Genomic DNA, 25663 nt, shown 5'->3' with positions numbered 1-25663 from the left:
TTTCTTGTGTTCCATTCATGCTTCCCAGTCTGCAGCGGTTTCTTCTTCCATTTTAATTTTGTCTAAACTTCCTGTTGATCTTCAATTTTTGTTGCTGCTGCTGCCTGCCATTCCCTGTCTCCACCTCCTCCTCTTCATTCTCCCTCTCTCTCCTTCCCTGCCCCTCTCCCTGTTATTCTCTCTTCTAGCTGAGGGGCCTGACTAAGGTATGTTAGGGTGCCTTCTAAGAAATGGAGCCTTAACATTTGCCTTTAAAAAAAAAAAAAGTCATTTAAACGTACACAAAATGAAGATAAGTGGGAAGCAGCAATATTAAAGCAGCATAAACACCGTAAGGCCGCACTCTCAAAAATCAGATGATTTTAATTAGTCTCAATTCATAAGAAATACAAATCACTTCCATGAGCATAATTTTAGATCGGTTTTGTTTTTGATGGTAGTTGGGGAGAGGTTTCAGGTGGAGAGAGTGCCTTTAATTGGATATATTAAACTTACACTACAAAAAAAGTCAGGGTAATTTAACATCAGTTGTTGAGGTTATGCTTTTATTACTTCATTTTTCTGCGTTCTAATAGTGAATTTATTCCCTGAATGCAGACCCTTATGTGGTCAAAATGGCACTGTCCTCCTGTAAGGAGGAGGTATCAGCAGGTTCAGGAGAACCCCATGGTTTGCAGAAATACAAATTATTTTTAGGAGAAACTCTAAGGGACGGGAAATGCTCCCAAACAATGCAGTGAGGACTCTGCACGCTTAGAGGGCACAGAATGTTGGCTGACTGTTGAGCGAGGGGGGGGAGGGGGGGAGGATGAACAGAATGGAATACGGAGGAAGAGGGCAAACCTGGCCGGCTGGCACCCTGAAGAGGGGTACTCCACACTGCAACATTTTGTTGCAGGTCGCACTTTTTAGTTTATAATGATGATATCAAGGTCATCCATGCAGGACAGTCTTTAAAAAAAAAAATTAAGTGAAAGGGTTTATGCCTTCAGCATGCACACCTTTTGTTTAACTGTTATTAAATAAGTGCATTGGAAGCACATGCTAACCATTCATCTTCTGTTTTCTAACACATTTGTGTTTCCCAACACAAATACTTAATTGCCTTACTTATTCAACACTGGATTGCCTGCTGTGCAGTCATGATGACGAATATTAACAAAAGAAAAGTGGAACTTCAAGCCAGTATTATAGCTTAGTCATAGAACAACCCCTTTCTTTTATAATCATTGATTCAGCTTTCTTTGGTCTCTTTTATACTATTTCAGAACTACATCTGCTGCTGACACACAGGGGTTCTGAAATCCATGTTTGCCAAGAGAACATGAATGCCAGGTTGTGTGGGGAAAGTGGGGAGGAAGATTTCCAGGGGAGAATCAATGGGCATGAGTGTGTTGCTTAATACTTTCCCCAATTAATAATTCTCCCCAGGGCTTATTTTGAGTCCTGGTCCTTTGGACCATAGCTGAGGGGGGGGGAACAGGTGAAAGTGGCTGGAGAGAGAGTGGTCATGGAGTAGAACTGGCAGGTAGTAGAAGGATTAAGCAGCTACTGATTCTTACCTGCAAATCCTGACTTCTATGTTAGCATTTTGAGAGAGAAACACAGATTTGGGAAGCTCGGGTTTTCCTTATAACAGTCCCACTTTACTCCTTGGCTGTAAGAGCAGAGTCAGAGAGAACCGTGTGCCCATGCCTCCCCAGCATCTGGTAGTAATTAGGATGAAATAATGGTAATTTATGTGTGATTATTTTTATAATCATATCAAAGCTGAAAAGTTATGACTTCAGTTACCTCAGAATTAATAATTGCAAAAGCATATTTCAGATGTGTAGGATGCTTTTCAGATGTAGGATGCTTTTTCATTTATTCACGTTGTTTTACGTATAAATACTACAGTATGTATACATTTGAGCTTAATGTTCTAGATTTTGTGAATGGCACATATAGCAGCTTACAGTAAGTTAGGATGTTAACAAAATGTACCTTCCTACATTGGCAATTTGGTCTTGGGCTCTGGCTCCTATGCACTATTAAAATGCACCATTCTTCATTATAAAAATAAAATGTCGCTGCAAGTATCCCATTTTGTTTTTCTAGTACCCTTCACCTATTGTCTGGCATACAATACAGGTTGCTTGTGTGCTCGCTGGTGCAAGGGTCAAACCTCTGATAAACTTGTGTACATTGTAAAGTGCTCCTTGTTTGTCTTTGTTATATGGCAAAGGACAAATGTAATTGTTCCCGTGTTAGTTTTCAATTGAGATGATGAGGCCTGTTTCATGTAGGTGCTGAGAGGCTGACTAAAGCAAGGCTGATAAAGTGCTATTTTTCGCAGCTGTGGGACACTCTGCAGCAAAGAACATTGATAAGAAACTTTGGTAGAACTGGGAGGATCCCAAAGCAGCTGACGCCATGCAGTGGATGGAAAACAGAAGTCTCACTACTGCATGTGTTGACATACAAAACATACAGCTTGAGAATCCAGGCTGGATTTTTGAAAGCAATACCATTTGGAAACTCCTCCCTCAACCTGGCTTCACAGTGTTTAGATTCCACAGCTTTTTGTCTGTGTTCTGTTTGCTTTATAGTCTAAAATGATACAGCTGGAGATCTATAAAACATCTTTTCATTTAATTTTAGTGGCTGAGTTTAAGACTGTGTGAGGAGTCTTAATAACACTGCTATAACAGGTAACCTCCAATAGCCTGCCCAAATGCCAGAAAGAGCCACATTTCTGTTGCCTCATCTCCATCTGCTTTCTGTTGCTTACATTTTCCCCTTTCATGCAGTTCCTGAAGCTGTTGTGCAGTGTTGTTGAGCACTGTCAAAAAGCTGCAATGATGAAAACCTGATGTTGTGATCCTGAATGTGGGCCTCCAGAAATGGCACATAATTTTATTTCTTTATTTAAAACATTTGTATCCTGCCCTATATCATTAAGATCTCTTATAATAAGCTTATAATAATAAGCATCAGAAATATGAATGTTGTCTAATGCAGGGGTGCAGAGCCTCATGCCCAGGGGGTGGGGCCAAATCCAGCCCTCCAGGGTTACCCAGAAGGCCATGCTCCCTTTCCCCCAACCACCGATTGTTTGGTGGTCTCCCGGCTTTTGTACAGTTTTCCTCCATGCTAAGAGGTTGAAATGCCTCTCCTAAGGCACAGCTATTTACAGTAAGAGCTTTAAGTTAAAACATGCTGGTAGTTTGGGTATGTTTGTTTTTTTGGCTCTGCCGCTTTTGCCTTCGGCCCCACCCACCACAGGAATGTGGCTCTCAACAGCGTCTCTGAAATGGAATTCAGCCCACAAACTTGAAAAGGTTCTGCACCATCTTCTCCACTCAGGCACTTCCCAAGATGTGGGCCTCTGCAAGCCTTCTCCTGATCTCATCTCTGCTCATGGGAAAGCTGATGGCTGAACGCTGTCCACGGATCTGCATCTGTGATAGCATCAAATATCAAGTCATGTGCTTGAAGAAGAACCTCACTGAGGTGCCCGTCAACATCCCACAGGTCAGTCTGTAGGAAGTGCAAGTGCAATGTGAGGGTCATAAACACACTTCTAGGAAGTACCAGTGAGAAAGTTCCGCTCTTTCCTCTCCCCAGCATCATATTGCAATGCTTGTTGCTCCTTCAGGTTTCAGTTGCTACTGCCCAACCTGGAGATGGCTCCAGTTTTTGTAAGAGCTTCAGTGAAACCAAGAAAGATCTCTGTGACCTAGAGACCTGAATGTGTGCTTCTAACCCATTTCTTTTTTGAACGGTACCTGGCAGTTTGTCCGTTTCCACAATATCTGAGACATTCTTTTTCACTGATGATACAGTTTGAGTCTTCCATAACCTGGGAAGGACAATCTTATTTATTTTTATTTCAGAGAAATGAGCTGGTCTTTGACCGTAATAAAGTTTTATTCTATTCTTATTTCAGAGAATGACTATACCACTTTTCATTAAAAAATAATAATCCCAAAGCAGTTTACAATACAAAATCATGATAAAATATAATAAACCCAATTGTTAAAGCAGTAAAGCACTGATAAAAGAATAAAATCTCATTAAAATAACCATAAGAATGCTAGCGGTCAGGGAAACACTTGGGCAAACAAATATGTCTTTAGTTGTTGGTGGAAACACTCCACACAAGGAGCATGCCTGCTCTCAGTGGGGAGATCATTCCACATGGTGGGCACCACGATAGAGAAGGCCTTTCTTCGCACCACCACCAAACGAACCTCAGTATGGTAAGCAAGGCCCCCCTCAGAACGTAGAGACCGGGGAGGCAATCTCTCAGCAATGACCATCATGTTCAAAATAAGATACCTTACATAAATTTGATACCTAAACTACTAAGTGAAATGGCAAGAGGATTAGTTCCTATGATCTGACCTATTTATATCCAAGACCTGCAGTCAGTAACCATGAACCATATAACAGTTCCATCATAAACAGACAAAATCTGAGTGATCCACACACTGCATACTTCCAACACCTGGATCAGCCTGACCAGTTTGTTCAATCTGGCTGGAATTATAAATCAATTAAACGTAATCTCATACTGAGCTTCCTGCAAATTAAAACAGACCAAAAATGTCCTAATATTGTTGTGAATGACAAAGGACTTTCATAGCTATCCAAGAATCTAAGTCTCTGTTCCAAGTTATTTTACAGTAGTCCTTTTCTTCAAAACCATGTAACAAGTTATATATATATCCCTGAGAAAGCAGCCTTTTATTAGAAAGTGCATTGCCACATAAGCACCTTCCCAGGTAGTTAGTTGATGGAAGTTTGAATGAAATCTCTCATTTGAAGGTATTGGTTTGGGTCCAGATTTAGTAATACTTACCCATGGAAATCAACCCATTAAGTTAGTAATTGATTTCAATGTGTGTGCTTTAAGTATGACTAGATCTGGGACCAACCCATTGAAACCAAGGGAATACCCAGTTTTGTGATTTAGCAAAAATCTATTGACTATATAATCTAAATTCCCATTTGATATCAAGTACATGTATTTATCTCTATAATGTTTTTCTCATCTGGAGAAGGCTCCTAATCCGTTTCTTTTTTGGGTATTAAAATGAAAGTTTGTTGCTACAGACTCCAAAGGTGAGATTTATTAGCTACGTTTATTTCTATATCTATTCCAAACGCGTGGGAGTTTTAATAGAAAACTGGCATATAACTACCCAACACACTGGGAAACTACTAGGGTGGTCCTGAGACAAAGACCAAGAGCAGGACAATTAATTGGGGATAAAACTAATGCTTTATCTGTGTAATCTATAGGTCACTCAAAGATTGGACATCCGGGATAATGAAATCAAAGTCATCCCTGCAGGAGCTTTCTTCCCTATTCCATACCTCACCCACTTGAACCTTCAGAGATGCAAGGTGGAAAGCATTGAGGAAGGGGCTTTCAGAGGATTAGGACGGCTGGTCTACCTCAACCTGGCTTCCAATAATATAGCCTTTATCTACCAAGAGTCTTTAGATGGCCTGTCCTCTCTCCGGCAACTTATTCTAGAAAACAATCGCATTGAAGAAATAAAACCAGGGGCTTTTGGACAACTGGGTTTCCTCAGCTTTCTTAACCTGGCCAGGAACTCCCTGGTTTATTTACCAGATATGGTCTTCCAAGGACTTCAGTTGATCAAGTGGATCAATTTGTCCCATAATTCGCTCCATGTGCTTGCCAATGAAGCCTTTGGTGGATTACCAACCCTTAGGAGGCTGAGCCTAGATCACAATGAACTTCAGTTCCTTCCAACCGAGTCACTATCTAGACTGTCAGGCACAAACCGCCTGGACTTCGGACACAATCCCATCACCTATATTGGGGAGGAGGCCATTGAGATGGCTTCCCTGAAACAGCTCTTCTTGGACAACATGGCCCTTCAGGATGTCTCATACAGAGCTTTCGTTAACAGCCCCATACTACATACGCTCGATCTGAACAACAACCAGCTGTTTGCGCTGCAGCCACTGACAGGAATGACCCACCTCAAAAAAATTGACTTAACAGGGAACCCTGTGCTTTGCACTTGTTACATGCGCCCCTTCAAAGAGTGGGCTGCAAAAGCAAGAATCCATGTTGATGTGGTGTGTGCTGGCCCTGTTGTTTTCAGGGGAGAGCACCTAGAATCCCTGAGGACATCAGATATGAAGTGTACAGATCATGCTTTAGAAGAGAAGCTGCTTCCCAGTATGGCCACAGTCACCAGGGAACCAGAGGAGGCTGCTATAAAGTGCCCAGAAGGATGCAATTGTTCACCCAATTACCAGCATGGAAACTGTGACAGCAGAAATCTCCAGAGCATTCCCAAAGGATTTCCTAGCAACACCCAGCTCCTGGATTTGCGCCACAATGAGTTTCAATCCATACCAAAAGGTTCCTTCCCTGGCTTGAAAAACCTGACATCACTCCACTTGCAGAACTGCAAGATTGCTGTACTGCAGCCTAGTGCTTTCCAGGACCTGAAAAAGCTAGTCTATCTTTACCTGTCCAACAATGACATCTCTTCCATAGATGCTGAGGTTTTCAAAGGGATCACCCAGCTTGCCTATCTCTACATGGACCACAATCGATTCACCCACATACCCAAGGGGGCCTTCAGTCTCTTGCCCAACCTCTTTGCCCTCCATTTGCAACACAACTCCATTGGTCAGCTGCCAGATAATGCACTGGCTGGGATGGAGAAGCTACGCTGGCTCTACCTAACAGGAAACCACATTGCCCAGGTGTCTCCCAAGGCTCTAAGTCATGCCAAGATGCTGGAGAAGCTGCACCTAGATGAGAATTTTTTGCAGGAAGTGCCCACCAGGTCCCTCAGAGGTCTGACAATGCTTAGTGAACTGAAGCTGTCCAAGAATCCCATAAAGTACATTAAGAATGGCACCTTCCTTCCAGTGGCAAGATCCCTACAGCACCTGTACCTAGATAACATGGGGCTAGAACAGGTAAACTGCAGAAGAAGAGAAGCTGCCCCTACTAAAACTCTTTGCTATGCAACTTTTAAAGTAGGGAAGGAGAATGTATGGCTTTCCAGATGTTGCTGAACTGCAACTCCCATAATCCCTCGCCATTAAATATGCTGGCTAGGGCTGATGGAAGTGGCAGTCCACCAATATCAGGGGGAACACATGTTCCCCATGCTGCTGTTAAAGGCTCTTCAAGGTATAGGGAAGGCCATAGCCCAGGAGAATACATGCTTTGTATGCAAAAGGTCCCAGGTTCAGCCCCTTGCACTTTCTGCCTAAAACTCTAGAGAGCCACTGACAGCTGGTGTAATACTGAGCTTGATGGACTCAGTATATGACAGCTTTCTTAATACAGCTTACATTCAAAGTAGTTGCACAGTATATAAATAAAATCTAAGAATTATTGCCATTTTTCTTCTAATTAAGGACACCATCAACAGAATGATTTTCAAAGGAATTGGGAGAGGATGCAGTGCTAACCCTTCTGTACTAAAGAGATTGCACTCAGATGAGAAAAGCTAAACCTAGAGCTAATTCCTTTGCTCCTCCACCTTTATGCCTATAGGCTAGTGATGGCCAGGTCTGGGAAAACAAATCAATTTTTTCATCCCCCCCAAATGAAGCTTTGTTTACATTACACAGCATCCATAATTTGAAGGATGGGATTGGGCACCTAAGATACCTGGATAAGTAGAAGAGCAGCTTAAACAGGCTTATGCTGACACTAGTTGTACACACAGTAGATCAGCGTGATCTGAAGTTGTGAATAACTGCTCTAGATGATAAGGATGCTCTTGTATAATTCACTGCTGTCATCCTTGAGTTCCCCTACATCCAACCTCTTCTGTGTTTGCAGATTTCCGCTGGTACCTTCACTGGTTTGGGTCCAAAGATAAAGAGTCTGTACCTGGAGAAAAACAAAATGCACAGCTTGCCTGACTTACGTGGTTTCACAGCTCTGGAAGTCATCAACCTGAGTGACATACCTTTCAACTGCGACTGCCAGCTTCTCTCGCTACGCAAGTGAGCCACTTGGTCCCGCTACTGCACATGGCCTTGTAGAATAGCAGTGGGTGGAACACTTGTCCTCTTTCTAATTTGGCAGAATTTAGAACTCTTGTGTGCACTGACCAGCACTCTTGCCAGCCATCTCGGCAAAGTGATTAGGGACACTGCTCTAGCTTTTGTTGCCTAGAGTCAATAATTGCACAGGATTCTATCCCTGCTTCCTGTTATATGGTACATTTGTTATTTCTCTGGTACCACCAACATAGCTAATGGTGAGGCTTTTTCAAAAATTGGAAGGGATCTTGGAGATCATCTAGTCCAACCACCTGCTCAATGCAGATTCTGCAATACAGGATGCAGCTACAGCATCCCTGACAGATGGCTGCCCAGCCTCTGCTTAAATACCTCCAGCGAAAGAGAACCCACCACCTCCCGAGGCGGTCTGGTCTACTGTCTAACAGTTTATACCATGAGGTAACTTCTCTTAATACAGGGATGAGCAACCTCTTTTGGTCCAGGGGCCAGATTACAACAAGAAGCCCCACCCCCTTCCATGATGTCATCTAGCCCCACCCACTTCCCCCTTTTTGCCATGCAGAGAAGCATGGAACTCCTCTCTGAATGGAGAAAGGGACACGGCCAGGGCTTGCAGGACCTGGCCAAGGCAGGCTCCTTCTTCCTAAACTGATCACCTCTCAATAGGAATGCAAGGAACAAACACAGTCAGGCCTTGCAGGAGCCAGTCCTGGGGAATCCCCATGTTATCCCTGATCAGAGATGGGAGATAACATGGGCTTTCCTCTCCCCCACCTCCTCCACAAGCTTCCAGGCCAGGGCATGGGGCCCATAGAGTGGGCAGGATTAGGCACCTCTGTGGGCCAGATAAGGCCTGAAGATTGGAGATTGCCCTCCCTTGTCCTAATGCTTAGACAAAATCCGCTTCCATGCAATTTTTACCTAGTGCTTCTAGTCCTGTCCTCTGGAGTAACAGAGAACACCTCTGCTCCATCTTCAGCATGACAGCCTCTCAGATACTTAAAGACAGCTATCATGTCTCCCCTTGCTGCAAATAAACAGGTCCTGGGTTATAACCTAAATCTTACAGTTGCAACTGCACATGATTTGAGAATTCTGATATTGCAAGGGATCCTGGGATGTACCATTTGGATCTCATGGCACAGCCTCAAAAGATGGTAAAACGGCATGGGCCAAATATGTGAAAGAGAAATATCATCATCATCATCACCACCACCACCACCACCACCTTTATATCCCACCCTTTTCCCAATACTGGGACTCAAGGTGGCTTTACAACATTAAAACTTATACAGTTAAAAAATATGAGAGAAGTATCAAGAATTATTGGGGCATGGCCCTCTTTTTACTGAAAAGAGCTGAATAGGAAAAAAAAACCAAGCCCCTGGTGTAACAGCTATTAAGAAAATATTTATTTATACCAACCCACTTCTAATGCATTTTGTTCCCCCTTTAAGCTAAGAAGCTCTAAGCCAGTGGTGGGAAACTTGTGGCCCTCCTGATGTTTTGGCCTACTACTCCCATTAGGTCTTGCCAGCATGACCAATGATGAGGAATCATGGGAATGATAGGCCAAAACATCTGGAGGACCACAAGTCATCAAACTCTGCTATAAGCCAACCTCAAATGCCACTGTGCTTGTCTAGACCAGGAGAAGCCAACCTGCATTTTTCCTTCGGCCTAATTTTGAAAGCCCTCTGCACGCGACTAGTTCTGGCAAGAGCGAACTGTCCCGTCCATGGCAGCCCACTGCATTGGAAAGAAGAAGGAGAGAACAAAAAGGGGACATTAGAAAGAGGGAGCAACCCACTGACATTTGGCCCTGGCTCTGCCCACCACTGGCTTTGCCCCCACTCACTGCCAACATGCAGCCCAGGACAGATTACCTACATGGAATGCTGCCCTTAACAGAGAAAAGGTTGCCTACCGCTAGTCTGGTCCAAAATGGTATTGATAGGTAGGGGATATGCAACCCTCCAGAAGTTGATTGGTTGTGTCAACCTGATCAGCTGTTTTATATACTTGCCTTAGAAAATTATAATATGGGGTATGTTAATGGAAGCATCATGCCCAAACAGCTTTCTTATGCACTCCTTTGGGTATTTCACAATCACTGAAAGAGCCCTCAGAATTTTATGAAAATGTATGCTAGTTGAGTGGCTATATGTGGGCTCAGTGGTCAGGTGGATTAGAATTTCTTACCTCTTACCTCTCTTTTTCAGGTGGCTTGACAAGCTGAACCTGAAAGTAGGAGCCACCTGTGGCTCACCAGCAGATGTACGTGGCCAAAAGGTGAAGCTCACAACTACCTTCCAAAGCTGCCCAGGATGGAGTACCAAGAAGGCCAAACGAATCAGCTCAACTAAAGCCAAAGCCAAAGCTGGAAGACGCTCCAATCAGAAGCAGCGAGCAGGAAACAGGCAAGTTAGGCGAAGCAAGAAAAGCAAGGCATGAAAAAGAGGGAAGTGAGGCTACTGCAAGAACCAAGCTTCTCATCTTCTCCGCTATTAGAAAAGCAGGGTTGGAGAGAGAAAGAGAGTGTGTCCATTAGTAGATGCATTTATGGCCTGTTGATCTACAGTAAGTGCATTTGCAATGGAAGAAAGCAGTCTCGATTGTACCAAAAGACGGGTGATCTCAGGATGTTAGACGAGTGGCCAGCAGAGATGTATGCAAACCACAACACACACTCAGAATTCTGTACCAAGTATAGCTGAAATCTGTGAGCTGTTCAAATTACGCAAATGTGCATGTTTTTATAATTTATTCTGCTCATCAAGAGGCAGTGCAAGGAGCTGAGCACCCCTCAGATGTGTCCCACGCTTTCAAGTCTCACTTTATACCCCAGAAAGGGCTTTTCAAAAAGATTAAAGTTTGCTTTAAAAAAATAATCCAGATTGCTGAATTTTGTGCCCATTACTGAATTCTGTGTTGCTTCTTCAACTTTGCTGAATTGTAGAATACCGAAGTCCTGACTAGGAGCATTTTGCTGGATTAAGTACAAAAGGCAGGACACTCTTTCTAGGAGAGAGCAATGGTTAAAAAAAGGAAATTGTGTGTGGTATCTTGACTATTTATATTAATGACCTTGTAGCCCTTTTCTTAGGCATCAGAACATTTGACTACACTGCAGCTTGGCTACTTGTTTTGCCTCCTGCCACTCAACATATTCACTTTGCCAGGTTCATGCATTGATATAGTGCCATTTAAGCTAAGAGATGGCTAATCTTACTGGTGAGCAATCAATCTTCGCTCTGTATATTTTTGCTCTCAACTCAGTTTTATTTTCGATTCCTTTCCTAATGATCTCCAACATGGAATTCACCTTTTCAACAGCCGCCACATAGACTGGGTCAACATTTTCATCCACCAACACATCAAGATCTCTTTCCTCGTCAGTTTCTGTCAGCTCAGGCTCCATCACTGTATATGTGAACTTAAGGTGGTTTTTTTTTTTTTTGCCACAATGTACATTTTACACTTGCTTACACTGAACTGCCTTTGCAATTTTAATGCTGAAAATGTCTGTTCAGGCACAACCCAATAAGTGGCTGCTGTGAAAAAGGCAAATTGCATGATAGGGATCATTTGGAAGAAGAGATCAAAAATAAAACTGCCAATATCATAATGCTTTTATACAAATCTATGGTGCAACCATCCTTGTAATACAGTGTACAGTTCTGATCACTGCACCTTAAAAAAGATATTGTAGAGCTGGAAAAAGGAAAGAAAATGGCAACCAAAATGATCAAGGAGCAGGAACAACTACCCTATGAGGGATGGTTGGAACTTGGGACTTTTTAGCGTAGAAAAAGGCAAGTAAGTGGGGACATGATAGAGGTGTATAAAATTATGCATGGTGTGGAAAAGTGGAGAGGGAGAAGTCTGAAGATGGTAAATATTTTATGGAAAATAAATTGTAGAGGATTCAATGCAGAGAAAAAAGATAATAGGTTTTTAAAGAAGCCTGAGATGGAAGGAGAAGTTGAAAGCATATTGAATTTGGGAGAAATGAATAGGTCACATGATAGCTTCCAAAGAATTAAAAGGCTTCCAAACAACCACTTACAGGGGGAAACACAAACAGCAATGGGTGCAAGCTGTAGCACAGCAAATTTACAACCTGATCCTAATCATGCTTAGAGTACTTGAACGCCACTTATTAGGAAATGTCTTCTTTTCGCAAGAACGAACAGACAATGGAACAAGCTGCCCAGGAAAGTTGTGGAATTTCCTTCTGGGAGATTTTCAAATAGCAGGATGGTGGAAGAGTATAACTAGCAAACAGGTTTAAAACAGGGAAGCTGCCATTTTACATGAGGTTAAGTATTCCTTTCATCTTTGATAAATTCTCTCACTAGCGAGCAGCTCACAGGGCCGCCCAGAGGCATCTGGGGACCTGGGGCAATGGAATTTTCAGGGGGCCCTGTCACACACAAAAATTATAATCTTTTTGAAAATATATATAATTGAAAGACCTCAAATCCCATAAAAAGTCCCAGCTTCTCAAACAACTATAGCATACATATACATACCCACATAATTAAAAAAGTATCAAAATATTGTATCTAATAACTATTTGTCCGTTTAATCTTTCTTCAATAGGTAATTAAAAATATTTCAGACCTAATGTTAAAGTGGGTTCGGAGACCAGTGTCCCCTCTGTTACTGGGCCAAGTATTTTCATGTTTAAATATATGTTATTTATCTCTTACACATTGACAATTTTTAAAGAATGTTTTGGTGAAAAGAAATGTTAAAAATGAAACGTATTTTTCATGTAGTTAAAATTGCTGGGAGAAAAGGTGTATGGCCTCCTCCTCCTCTTACAGCAACCCCTATCCTCCATTCACTACTCCCAGAAGAACTATGCACACAGAGCTTTCAGAGGCATAGTAACCACTACTTAGGAAGTATTCCTTGCTTTTGAACTGTGGTGCTGGAGAAGACTCTTACGAGTCCCCTGGACTGCAAGGAGGTCAAATCAGTCCATCCTAAAGGAAATCAACCCTGAGTGCACACTGGAAGGACAGATACTGAAGCTGAAGCTCAAATATTTTGGCCACCTAATGCGAAGAGAAAACTCTCTGGAAAAGACCCTGATGCTGGGAAAGACTGAAGGCAAAAGGAGAAGGGGACGGCAGAGGATGAGATGGCTAGATAGCATCAACGATGCAATGAATATGAACTTGAGCACACTCCGGGAGAGAGCGCAGGACAGGAAGGCCTGGCGTGCTATGGTCCATGGGGTCACAAAGAGTCGGACACGACTGAACGACTGAACAACAACAAGGAAGTATTCCAGAACCAAGTTCTGAGCTGCTTCCTCGACTTGTTTTTGTCAAGGCAAATTGCCTGGAACAGAATAAAATATTAATACAAAATAACATGAGCTGATAGTTCTGTTCAAAACAAGAAATATAATACTATGCCCTGTACCACTGTAATGCTATGCACAGTCAAGAGTGCAAGAGCCATTACACTAACTGTGACTTCAGAGTGAAAATGCAAATGATTGAAAGAAGGTCAACAAGGTACACCACATAACTAGCCAATATGGAGTAAGGATTATAACCAGATGTTCTGTTATAATGGGTGACCTTTATAGGAAGAAATGATTGAAAAGTTGCCCTTGAATATTTGGTATAGATAATCACAGGCTTTTTAAAAGTGTGGCCCAGCAAGCAGAAAAAGGAGGAATTTAGCCAGGAATGTGTGTTCTAAGGCAACTTCTCAATGATTGGAAGAAAGGGGGTGGGACCTATTTCACACACAGGAAAACTGAGGCAGCAGGCAACAGGGTTTAAAACAATAATTTTGACCAGCAAATAGAACACAGGAGGAATTTAGCCAGAATTGTGCGTTCTAAGGCATTGCTTTCCACCACCAAAAGAAAGTGTTAAAAAAACAGACTGAAAAGCATCGTATAGCACCACAAAATAGAGGCAAGGCATGGGCCTCAATTCATTACTTTAGGCAAGCATAATAGAGGACAAAAACACCCCCAATTTAAAAGCAGCTCGCTCTCTCTCTCTCTCTCTCACACACACACACACACCTCCCACCCCAATTTATCCAGGATAGCAGCACAGAGAAAGCAATTTCTGGCAGAGGCTACTAATCAATGATCGCAAGCAGGAGAGGAGAGGGGAAACCCATTTCATACACAGGAAAACTGAGGCAGCAGGCAATTGAAGTCAATGTTGAATTTGGGTTACATAATCATAGGGTTTAAAATAATAATTTTTAAAAATAGCAAATACAAAAGAGGAATTTAGGCAGAAATATATGTTCTAAGGCATTACTTTGCACCACCAAAAGAAGGAAAAGAGTAAAAACAGACTGAGAAGCAATGTATAGCACCACAAAATGGAGACCAGTTAATTACTTAAGGCAAGTATAATGGAAGACAAAAGGCCCCGATTTAAAGCCAGTTCAGACAACCCCACTCAACCCCCACCTCAATTTATCCAGGATAGCAACACAGAGAAAACAATTTCTAGCAGAGGTCACTTAAAGATTTTTTCCCCAGTCATGTTGAAGGGAAGATGGTGTAACCAAGATGGGAACAAACGTTTTTGTTGCATTTTACAACCCAGCACCACCTATGAATTTCTCCAGACACCCAAAACAGAGACTGGAAAGATTTTTAGATGAAGAACACACTAGTATAAATACGAAAAAACAAACAGTAATGGTCTGGTCTCCTTTTCCCCCCACCCCACCCCATGAAGAAGGGTAAAGTGGAAATAAAGCAGATACTGTGCCTCAGTCACTCCACTCACTCTATTCAACTGGGCTTGGACTGCCCAACACACCCACAAGTGGCTCTGATTGGCCACTGACTGACCAGCCAGCCACCTACTCCATTTACTGGCCAATCAGCCAGCCTCCTTCCTCTGTACGACCCTTCCCCCATCATCCAAAACTACCCCTCCCTTGTGGAAGGAAGGGGTCATCTTTGATTGGCCGGCTCAGGCTAACAGCCTGAGTTGACCCTATTTTTTGTGATGCTTCCCCTTTTAATTTAGGGGCGCTAGCACTGCCTGGCACCAGGCAGACCCCAAAGCCTTCTGGTACATGGAAAGGCTCTGGAGCAGCAGGAACGTTCTAAGCAAGTGCAATCAAGTTTTTCAAAATTAAAAAAAATGCTCTCTTTGCCTTGGCTCATGTGAATGGCTCGCATTTTATTGAAATAAAATAAAGCTTGTCCAGCCCCACTCCCTGATGCATGGGGGCCCAGGGCAAACTGCCCCCTTTGCTCCCCCCTTCTGGGCAGGCCTGGCAGCTCAGCACAAAGACTTGAGAGTTTTTAACTATATACTTCCAAATGGCAGTCACTTTCTGGAAATCTACTATTGCATGTCTTTTTCTGTTCCCACTGTGTTAAATGTTAAGGTTGCTTCATACATTATATTGGCAAGATGGTTGCTACTGTGCATATAAACCATGTGGGTGTCTCTCTACCTGGTAAGCCATTTGTCAGAACAATTCCCAAGTGGCTTACACCGATTTTAACCACACTAGGGAACCTCTCTCCACCCATCACCAAAAGAGGAAGTTGCTTTGCACAAACAACACCAATTTATATTAAGAATTTATATTCTGAAGTAGGAAGCACACTGGCCATGTATTATATGATGCAGACCTTAAATTCAACCTTAAATGCAACTACTATGTATGCACTGGCTATGAAAAAGTAAAAAAACAAAGTCACATTGAAGTCAATACAGAAAAACCAGCACACAGCTTCAGTTCTTTGCCCTACATGTAACAACTGAGAATAGCATTCCTATGGTGTGTGATACCCATTTCTGTTGTTTATAAGCTCTATATTTCTGCACTTGTTATAATATATATAATTTTATAAACAAAACTGAAATAAGCACCACAAGGGCAGCTATAGCATTCTTAATTAAAAACAAAACAAAACACACAGCTTATTTTGAAGGAAATAACTGCAGATTATTCCAAAATACTGTTAAATAAGGAGTCTTTCTGTGCCAGGGTAACATTTATTTATTTGCCAGGGAATGGGGATGAATAACAGCTGCCATCACATTGGCTTTAGGCCTGAGAAGCTGGGAAGGAAGCATAGCTTGACAGAGGAAGGCCCGCAGTTTTGGGCTGTTGTAAGGCCCCCCATAGCCTTCTTTCAAGCCCCTTGTCTTGCCCAAATTGACACACTAGCTTCCGGGCCCCATCAAGATGCCCGCTGGAAAAAGTGTGACAAGGATGTTTGCGAATCCACTGATGTTGCTTTTAGAATGTGTGATGTGAAATAATAGCACATTCCAATCCCTTTTGATTCCAGAATTCACATTTAAATACTTAAAGACTCAGTTTGGGAATGGTTGTGTGGATCAAGTACGAAACAAATAGGAGGCAATGGAGAGATTCAGCACCGGTGAGGAGTGTGGGAATCTTGAAGCCTGCAAACCCCACTCAGACTTCCAATGCATTACAGCACATTGCCAAAAAATAGGTCTTCCAGATTCCCTCAAAACGCAAAGGAGCTCAACCACTGAGGAGGAAAACTGAAGAGTCATGCCATGCATTGTGGTTCTAGCCTGTGTTCAATTTATACATGCTAAACATCACGTTCTAATTTTAGAAGACTTACTTTAAAACACTTGTGATGTAGAAACATCTCAAGACAGCTCTTCAGCAGCTGTGGCTCTCTGCTACATACACGGGTAGTTCTGTTCAAACTATTAGATTCCAAGGTGAACAGGGTTTTAATTCTTGGTGGCATGATTTTGACCCTGGGAGCCATTCCGCCAATTAGTCAAAAGGCAAAGTTATCACTTGCAGACAGAGGATCTTTCAAAGAGTGAGTGTGCTTTAGAACTAGCAAACAAAGCACATCTTGCTTCTGCAGGGATCCTGCCTTTCGTACCCATCTTCTCCTGAGTAGAGAAGCCTTAAAATTTCTTTCAAAGACAAGATTGCTTATCTACTAAGTTTTATTTACAGGTTTCATCAATACAATTTGAGTTTGTACAAAAAAAGGGCAAAAGAAACAACACACAACTGCAACATCCATTTTAAAAAGTTTACAATTAATTTTCTCCTCCCTCTGTCAAAATTTGTTTTAGTTCACAGTAAGGAGAGAGGAAAAATAAATGTCCACTATTAATTCCTACTCCAGCAATTGGTTTCCTCATCTCTTTCTAGTGATGGGCCACGATTAAGAGTCCTGGATATGTAGACGCTTTCCTCTTTGTTCTCTGGGAGGCAAGTTCTTCAAGGGTACAGACAGGCTGGTGAAAGAGGTCATACTGCCTGTGGTGGGAGGTCTTTGGTGCTTATTTATGTACAGGCTCAATCAATATACATCTGAAATGCCTGGTAGCAGCTCCTCCCCTCCGTACAGAGTTCTGAAGCACAAACGTTCATCCTCAGTTCTTGCAATGCTGCTCAGAAAGGCATTGAAGGCTTGCCTTTCTGCATGATTTGGTGGCATCGGTTTTCCGAGAACATCATCTATCAAAAAAACCTATAGCTTTGTAAAGTACAGCTCAGGTTCCCAAATGAGGCCAGCAATTCACTCCTCATTTCTTCAAGGAGTGGTGTGCAAGACTATTGAGTCTCTTTGCTGCCTGAAACTCTAATCCACATCCTCATCCTTTAAGCAGTTGATCAGTACAGGGCTTGCTGGAGCTTCTGGTTCCATGTCCTCATCCTTGAAGCACCCAAGCAGTAGAGGGTTTCTTGGAGCGTCTGACTCCACATCCTCATCCTTTAAGCAGCCAATCGGCACAGGACTGGTTGGGGCTTCCGGTTCCATGTCCTCATCCTTTAAACAGCTGACTGGAACTGGAAGCTGTGGAGCTTCAAGTTCCATTGCTGAGTCATCAAGGATTTCTTCTTTCACTTGCACAGCAACAACTGCTAGGAAACAGAGAGAGGGGCTACATTCACATCATAGGACACAATCTTTAGAAATCTCGCACAGTCAAGCTGATGGTAAAATACAAAGTAGCAAAATGCCATCAATAAACCACATCCAAATGTACACAATGGATGTTACTAACAATAGTTACTGGGAAAGAATGAGAAAGTGAATATGGAATAAAACAAAAATATTTCTGCAAGGTTAGCAAGGTTTCCGCCATCGTTTTGCTCAGAAGATAAACAGTGACGGACCCATACCATGTGACAACTGCCCACATATTTTCAGCATTTTCTTCACTTCATAAGGGCTAGAAACTAAGTGAAAGCAGGTTTTTTCTGCAGCAGCAAACAGGTTCTGCACGGGACGTCATATATCACTGTAGTATGTTTGCTGCAATGCTGGTTTCCATAAAGGCATAATCCAGGATTTTTGGTGCAGCAACCCCTGCTTCTGTCAATCTATTCCACTCCAAGTAATGGGAAGCCTGCAACATCCCTGGAACTGATACTGGATCATTTTCCTAGCCCACAGGAAACATGGGGCACCTCTTCGAGCTAGCATGCCTGAGTAATCTAGCTATTTTCTTAACTCCCTCTCCCTGCTTTGCCCAGGCTGAAGTGCAGATGGGGAGCACAGGAATGATTAAGCAAACCCTTTTCCTTACTTTCATCAGAAGCTGGTTTTGGAGAGGCCTTGCTTGCAGTTTGCATTTCCTCCTTCGCTTGTGAGTCAGCCATTTTGGGGGCAGCTTGTGTTTCCTCCTTCGCTTTTGAGGGAGCCATTTTCTTAGCTGCTTGTGTATTCTCCTTAGCTTTGGGGGCAGCCATTTTCTTAGCTGCTTTCTTGATGGAACGAGCTTTAGCAGTCATCTTCTTTCCTTGATACAAAAGAATGAACATCATATGTCTTCTTTCCTAATGATTTTTATTTATTCTTATATTGCTATCCTGTACTTCTTCCAAAGAACTCAGGGCAGCAATGGTTGCAGAACTAATAAACCTAGCCCTGGACTGTGCCATTTCTTCTGCAAGTGAAAGACATAGAACCAAATGCTTCTCCTTTAAAAAAAAATGCCTATGGAATTTTTGGAATTATCCAAAAAATTTTGGAATTATCCAAAAATAATATGGAATTATCAGGAAGAAGGGTTCTAAAGTAACCTTCTCTCTGACTTGCTAGTTTTCTATCTGCGCGGATGTTTTTGTATGGCAGAGCACTCAGTCAAGTGAGCCCCCAGCTGCAGCTGAGGTGGCACAGCCCATACTATTGACTACCTCAAAGAGAACTAGAACCTAGCCTCACAATGATCTTCTGAGGTAGCTTAGGCCACTTAGTGAGTGGAACAATGCTTTGAACTCAGGATTCCTACATCCAAACCAAACACTGACCACAGTTGTCACCACATTGACACAAATACTACTGAATGTGATTTTTTTTTACTTTAAATTACTGGGATGTCCTGCATATGTTCAACCTATCTAACTGGACAGCTCAATAGAAATATAAGGAGCTGGCAGTCAGATTAATGGTCTACCTAGCCAACCAGACTTTCAGGCAGAGGGTCTTTCTCCACGATGCTAACAGAGACCTTTCCAATTAGAGATGCTCAGGGCCTTAAGCATGCAAAGTTTGTAGCCTGCCACTCATAGCTCATGCTTTGCATGCACAAGGTCCCAGATTTCCCCATGGTGGACCCCCCCCCCAGGGCTGGACTTCGGGGGGTTCGCCCATCCCTAGTCAGAATAAAAGGTTCCAGTGCGATGGCCAATGGTCTGATTGAGGATGCTTCCAGATGAGGCTTTTACTGTGCCATCTCCTTGCCTCACTCACAGAATTTATAGGGGGGTGAGACAACGTCACCTTCCACTTTTAACCGTCCTGTTTTTTCCCCATCTTCTGTCTTTTTTCTTTATGCAGAAAATCCATTAAGGAGAAAAAGATGGATGCTTTCTAGTTCATAGCAATAGGTGCCCTCCACCTGGAAGCACCTTGAGTCTAAAGCAACTTCTTATTTCTAGGTCCCCTTCCCCAGCCTACAGGCACATCATATGCACATACTGATGGGGGTCCGGGACAAAGAGCAGTTTCCCAATGAATTGTTACCTATGATATAGTAAAAGCATGCACAGAACCAACAAGTAATGGCTAACCCAAAGTAAGAGAATGAGGGTGTCAAATTCAACACATCCTGGGATCCCCTGCCAATGTAACCAAGACTCCCACATTGGAGGCATTCAAGACGAGGCTGGACAGCCATCTGTCAGGGATGCTCTGACTTGTATTCCTGCATTGAGCAGGGGGTTGGACTCGATGGCCTTGTAGGCCCTTTCCAACCCTACTATTCTATGACTGAAGATAACAGCCTGGATAACAGCAAGCTAAGAGACATAATACTGCCAGGCAATAAGCAGTGTGCCTTGTAGACTCCTATGCATCTTTCCATGGGCATCTCCCGCCACGCCCATGTCCCTGGTCCATACAGTGGCAGTCCTGGGCAGCAGAACATCTGCTCTGAGTTTGTGTCTGTATGCATCAAATCTTGCCTTGAGGTAAGACAAAATGAAGAGGTGTCATGGGAGAAAATGTCGGTCCAATGGCCACTTACTTTTCTTTCCATATGGCTTCCTCTTCCTCTTTGGCACCTCCTTGGCAGACGCAGGTGACATAGGCTCTGTCACCAAGAAAAGAGATCTATCATCAGAAGATACACAGACACAGGGGCATTAAGCAGCAGAAACTAAGTATGAAGACATGGCTACGTAAAGTCTCCAGGTGAGAGCTTCCATGATTAGTCTCCAACTTTGTACACTTAGAAGATCTTGTGTAAAAAGGCAGGATGCTGTGAGAGAAAAATAGGGACAGTCCTCTCCATCATGTCCCCAGCACACATCCCAAATGTTTATATATTTTATTCTGGGACCTGATACATTAATTTCATTTTGCAAGCATCAACAATTGTGGTTCAGAGTAAGGGAGTACAAAGATAGGGAAACGCAAACAGAAGGCCAGTGTAATCCAGACTCAGTGGGCTGGATATCTGGGAAGTTGGTCTTGCTTCCCTTATCACAGGATATTCAATTAAAATGACTATTTGGGTTCCTCCAAGAAGCTTCCCCACCACCACTCTAAACCACAGGACTTTTTTCTTGCAGATACCACCTCTCTTTTCAAATTGGTCCTATTTTATTAATGTATTTATTTACTTATTTTGGAGAATTCCTATACTCTCATTTTTAAAATCCCCAAGTGGTTTACAAGATGAAATCATGATAAAATACAATAAAACCATAAAATATAATTAAGGTAAACAGGAGTAGGTGATGACGCTAGCCGTCAGAGAAATGCCTGGGCAAACTGTTGTGTTTTAAGTCGCTGGCAGAAGCACTCACACTAGCAGCCTGCCTGATCTCCTTCACAAACATTATGTCTAGAAACATTGTTTAAATTTAAAAACTACACACAAACACACACACACACGGAGCCCTAAGATGTTCAGGCCTCCAAATCCTGCACCAGAGACTACAGACTGCATCTAATATTTCATTCTGGAAAGTGAACAAACCAGTATAAGTGGTAGCCAGGTAGGTTGTTTGCAATGAATTAAAGAGGAAATCAGGATTCAGCAGCACTGACCTCTGCTAATTGTAGGAGAGAGTAATGCTTGAAGTGATACTAAAACTTCTTCTCTTCTAAATAACTGGAAACATGACAAAGAATACCAGGAAACATGGTCTAAATGGCATCTGCTAGGGAACACCCCGCCCCACAATCACCAGTGGGAACTGCTATTACATTTCATTTCAGCCACAGCTCTTCAGAAGCCACTGCTCTAGCCCTTGTTATGGTTCTGAGCCTTTAACTTGCCAGGGTTTTCTGCACAGTAAAAAGACAGGGTGGGTCAGGTTGAAGAATTCTCTCTCACTCACAAAGAAGAGAAAAGGCCATCAGGTTAGTCTGCTATACAGCTTGAATTGAACTGGTGATGCAAGAGGAACCCTGTCTTACCCGGGACCACTGGTGGCTGCAGCTGGTAGCCTATCAGTTCACACCAACCCACAGGATAGATATCTGGGGACTCGCAGTCCACCCACTGATCATATTCACTGTCCCAGCCATCAAAGTGGATTCTGAGGAGCCGATGGACCACCCGCTTCACCGTGGCCACACAGATAAGCCGGGGCTCCATCAAGTCTACTGCTTCCAGTTTGGCCCCCACTTTGAAACCATGGTTTGGGCAATCCTGGAAAGAGGAGAAACACAGTAAGGGTTTGTAACATACATACATATAGATATACATGAGAGCTAGAAATTTATTATTTTTTAAAAAAATGATAAATTCTCAAGAATCTAAATTTTGTATAGTCAGTTCTGTTGTGGAAACTTAACTATCCAGGGTGAGGAAGGGTGTGTGTAGTCTTCAAACAAGAGATATGTAATGAGGCAAAGGATGAATTAAGATGCAGAAAAAACTACACATACAAGTTAACAGTATCAGGACCTGGGTTATAAACATAATGCAGTCTGCTTGATCTCTTTTCAGCTCGGCCTACTGTAGAGTGGCAGGCTGTCCACTCCCCACTCCCCCAATCACTGTCCTTCTAGTTCTAAGTACAAAATGAATTATATTTTTCATTTAGTCTGGATTTTCAGATATTTTCAAGAGGACTGATGTGGTGGAGGGAAAGTGGAAGTAAGCCTGGGCACAAGAAAATGGGGTGTGCGTGAGGGGAACAGAAAGACAGAGAATAAAACCCATAGAGGCAAGAAATGGCACTCAAAATCACTGACTTGCTGGAAGCCATGAGAATGTGCCTCCCCTAACATGAAGGTTTTCAAGCTCTCCCCAAACCAATGGCCACACCTTACAACAGGAAGCTGAGAAACTGAAGCTTTGCAAGATGGTCTCTTATTCCCAGAATGTCAACTTCTGCACCAGATACTTCACACTCACACACAGTTTTGATACCAGATAACCCAAAGCCACATGTATTCACTCTGCTTCCAGTTTTAAAGACTGTTATTCTTCTGTTCTTAATTTTGCTGTGGCTGATGCTTAAAATGCCTAAACCGTTTCACATTTTTAAACTGTCATTTGTCTTAGGGGCCCTTTTTGGGCTGAAAGATGACTCAGAAATAATCTTTAAAATAAAAATAAATAAATCAAGAGTTACAAAATTGCAGATTGCTCACACAGGTATACTTTTGAAATACCAGAAGCAGTTCTGGTTTCCTTGTCATGGACCTGAAGAAGGTACAGAAGAGGGCGACCAAAATGATCAAGGAATTAGAACACCTTTCCTAAGTGGGAAAAGCTAAACTGTTTCAGGCATTCTAATGTAGAGAAAAAAGACAACTGGGAGGAGAGAGGTGTAACGTAATATAGGTCAGCCTTCCCCACTGGGTGCCCTCCAAATATTTTGGACTTCAACTCCCATCAGCCCCAGCCAGAATGGCCAATGGTCAGGAATGCTGGGAGTTGTAGTCCAAAACATATGGAGGGCACCAGATTGGGAAAAAATGATATAGGTTTATAAAATTATGCATGGTCTGCAGGAAGAGAGAAATTCTATCTCTCATAACACTAGAACTTGTCACCCAATGAAGCTAATCTTGCAGTAGATTCAAGGGTGATGAAAGGAAGTACTTCTCCACACAACACAACATTTAATGTATGGAATTTGCGAATGCAAGATGCAGTGACAGCCACTAGTTTAGAAGGCTTAAAAAAAAGGAGCTGGACAAATCTGTGGCGAATAGCCTTATCAGCACTCATAATATGGAACCCCCACACTCAGACTTCATATATTTCTACGTATACCAATATATTAGTATAGGAACATAGTATTTCACCAGCATAGCCACTGGTTTGGAGCTGTGATCTTGCCCCTCCATGTGGTACTCACCATGTTGAACAGTCGTGCTGGTGCAGCTTTGGACTTGGTCTTTTCCAGATAACTTGCCCAACTGAAGGTCTTGGCATCAAACCCTGAAGTAAGTTAGGATGTTACTGGCATGAGACGGCAGACACATACACACACACCAACCCTACCACCACAAGAGCACCAGAAGGAATAATGGCAACATGCAAGACTGGGCCTGTTTCATCAAAAAGAAGCACATGCAAGCTACAGTGGTGCGGAACAAAACAGCATTGTTTGCTTTTTTAGAATTGAGACAGAATACACTGTAATAATTATCAAAAAAATCATAATTCTAGCTTCCAGAGGAGCGACGAGGCAGGTAAAAATGGGAGTATGGGTAAAAACGTTTGTATACACACCACCTACCCACTCCTGCAAAAAGAACAGTGATGTAAACAGCAAGAAAATACGTTTCGGGGTCAGGCATCCTATTAAGAGCAAACCCAGGAGGCAGCAAGAGAGAAACCAAATTCTAACCACACTCCATTTTCCTAGAGAGAAAGGGAGGATCAGTAGATCAAATTCCACCCTATACTAATTAAGACCGCTGTCTTGATGCCAAAGATGAAAAATAATCTGGAAGATTCATAGTTATACTCTAATGTAAGCAATGGTTCCTTCCCACATAGCCTTGTGGGAAGGGGAGGCAGTCTGCTTGCTGGCTTCTATGGCAAAAATGGCAAAGAGAAAGACAGTTATTTGGGAATCTTGCCTTTTGGAGGGGTCAGCTCAATGTTGTTCTTCTTGCAGAAATTGGCAGGGAAAATCAAGTGCAAGGAAGCATGATAGCAGAACCAATCGGAACCATCCTCTGAGGCTGTGCCGTCAATGCCAATCATGAGATAGCCATCTAAGAGGATCTGAGGACAGGAAGGAAGGGAAAGGACATTGGCATCCAAGCCTTTTCACCCTGGAGGCCTCTCCACCAAAGAATTTTACGGCAGCTATTTCCAACCTCACCAGACAGAATGAGGTAACCTGAGGCACCCACATGCTTTTGAGTGCCCAAGTTTGACGTATTTCCCTGCTATCCCCCCTCTCTATTTTTCTAGTATTTCTTCCTTGTTCTTCTTTCACAAGAGAAACCAAGGCAGCTAATAAAATCTGCACAGACACAGAAATTGTATCATCCCATCAACACTATTGTAAGATACAAAACATCAGGCTCTTAAATCTCCATCAAAACAGGAACATTTTCAGACTCCTCAAAGATCATAGAGCCAGAATCTGGCATGCCACTTTAGGAAGGAAGTTCCACGGATTCTTTGCCCTGCTCTGTTCCCAAAAGGCCTCACATCTCAGTGGGTGGAACCTGGTGCTCCCTGAGGTGGAACCAGAGCCCTTCCTTCCACAACAGTTATGAATCCAAAGTCTAACTCCCAATTCCTTCAAAGGCCAAAGATGTCAACAGTGTGAGCACGCAAAAGGGGAGTGTCTTTGACTGTTCTGGCTTGGCCTAAGCTGCTTTCTCTTCTCAGACCAGCATACCTTCCGGATAGTAGCCACACAAATGTTGCCCAGGTTCAAAGGGTCAATGGCTTCCATTTTCATGCCCTCCTCAAACCAACCACCCTCTGGGTAGACAGCACGCACCTAGAACACATTATAGGCAAAAGAGACTGTAAGTTGGTAATAAAGCTGTAAACACCTGCAGGAAAGCATTTGGCTAACTGAACAGACCAACTCTGGTACTTGGGATCTAGGAGCAATAGGTTCAAATTTGCTTTTCAGCTGTGGTTTTGCTGATTGGCCCTGGGTATCCTGCACTCTCTCATTCTTGTTTCATTAGCTGTTATATAAGAACATCACAACACAGTTG

General features: G+C 42.8%; 2 protein-coding genes across 5 annotated transcripts in view; one reads left to right on the top strand and one right to left on the bottom strand.

The window, feature by feature from the left end:
- The first annotated feature begins 3354 nt into the window (after positions 1 to 3354).
- On the top strand, positions 3355 to 10906 carry CHADL (chondroadherin like). Its single transcript, XM_084809949.1, has 4 exons — positions 3355 to 3516; positions 5290 to 6960; positions 7838 to 8004; positions 10248 to 10906. The coding sequence occupies exons 1-4, from the start codon at positions 3361 to 3363 to the stop codon at positions 10477 to 10479; spliced, it is 2226 nt and encodes a 741-aa protein (XP_084666075.1). The 5' UTR covers positions 3355 to 3360; the 3' UTR covers positions 10480 to 10906.
- Positions 10907 to 16027: 5121 nt separating this feature from the next.
- Positions 16028 to 25663, bottom strand: part of L3MBTL2 (L3MBTL histone methyl-lysine binding protein 2) — a 32913-nt gene continuing 23277 nt past the window's right edge. For 2 of the 4 annotated variants that reach the window (XM_084809948.1, XM_084809945.1), the window contains exons 11-17: positions 25333 to 25437; positions 24557 to 24704; positions 23827 to 23909; positions 21929 to 22163; positions 20529 to 20594; positions 18588 to 18800; positions 16028 to 17916 (exon numbers count right to left, since the gene is read on the bottom strand). In XM_084809948.1, the coding sequence (XP_084666074.1) occupies positions 17636 to 17916; positions 18588 to 18800; positions 20529 to 20594; positions 21929 to 22163; positions 23827 to 23909; positions 24557 to 24704; positions 25333 to 25437 (1131 nt within the window). In that variant the 3' untranslated portion in view covers positions 16028 to 17635. Of the gene's footprint in view, positions 17920 to 18587; positions 18801 to 20528; positions 20595 to 21928; positions 22164 to 23826; positions 23910 to 24556; positions 24705 to 25332; positions 25438 to 25663 lie in introns of all 4 variants that reach the window. The other 2 variants (XM_084809944.1, XM_084809946.1) reach the window with 2 other exon arrangements.

Source organism: Heloderma suspectum, chromosome 7 (genome assembly GCF_057233095.1).
Source record: "Heloderma suspectum isolate Gila_16-S chromosome 7, 16-S_ref, whole genome shotgun sequence".
NCBI classification, from domain to species: Eukaryota; Metazoa; Chordata; class Lepidosauria; order Squamata; family Helodermatidae; genus Heloderma; species Heloderma suspectum.
The sequence above is the reverse complement of the archived record's forward strand: the minus strand, read 5'-3'. Positions and strand labels throughout refer to the sequence as shown.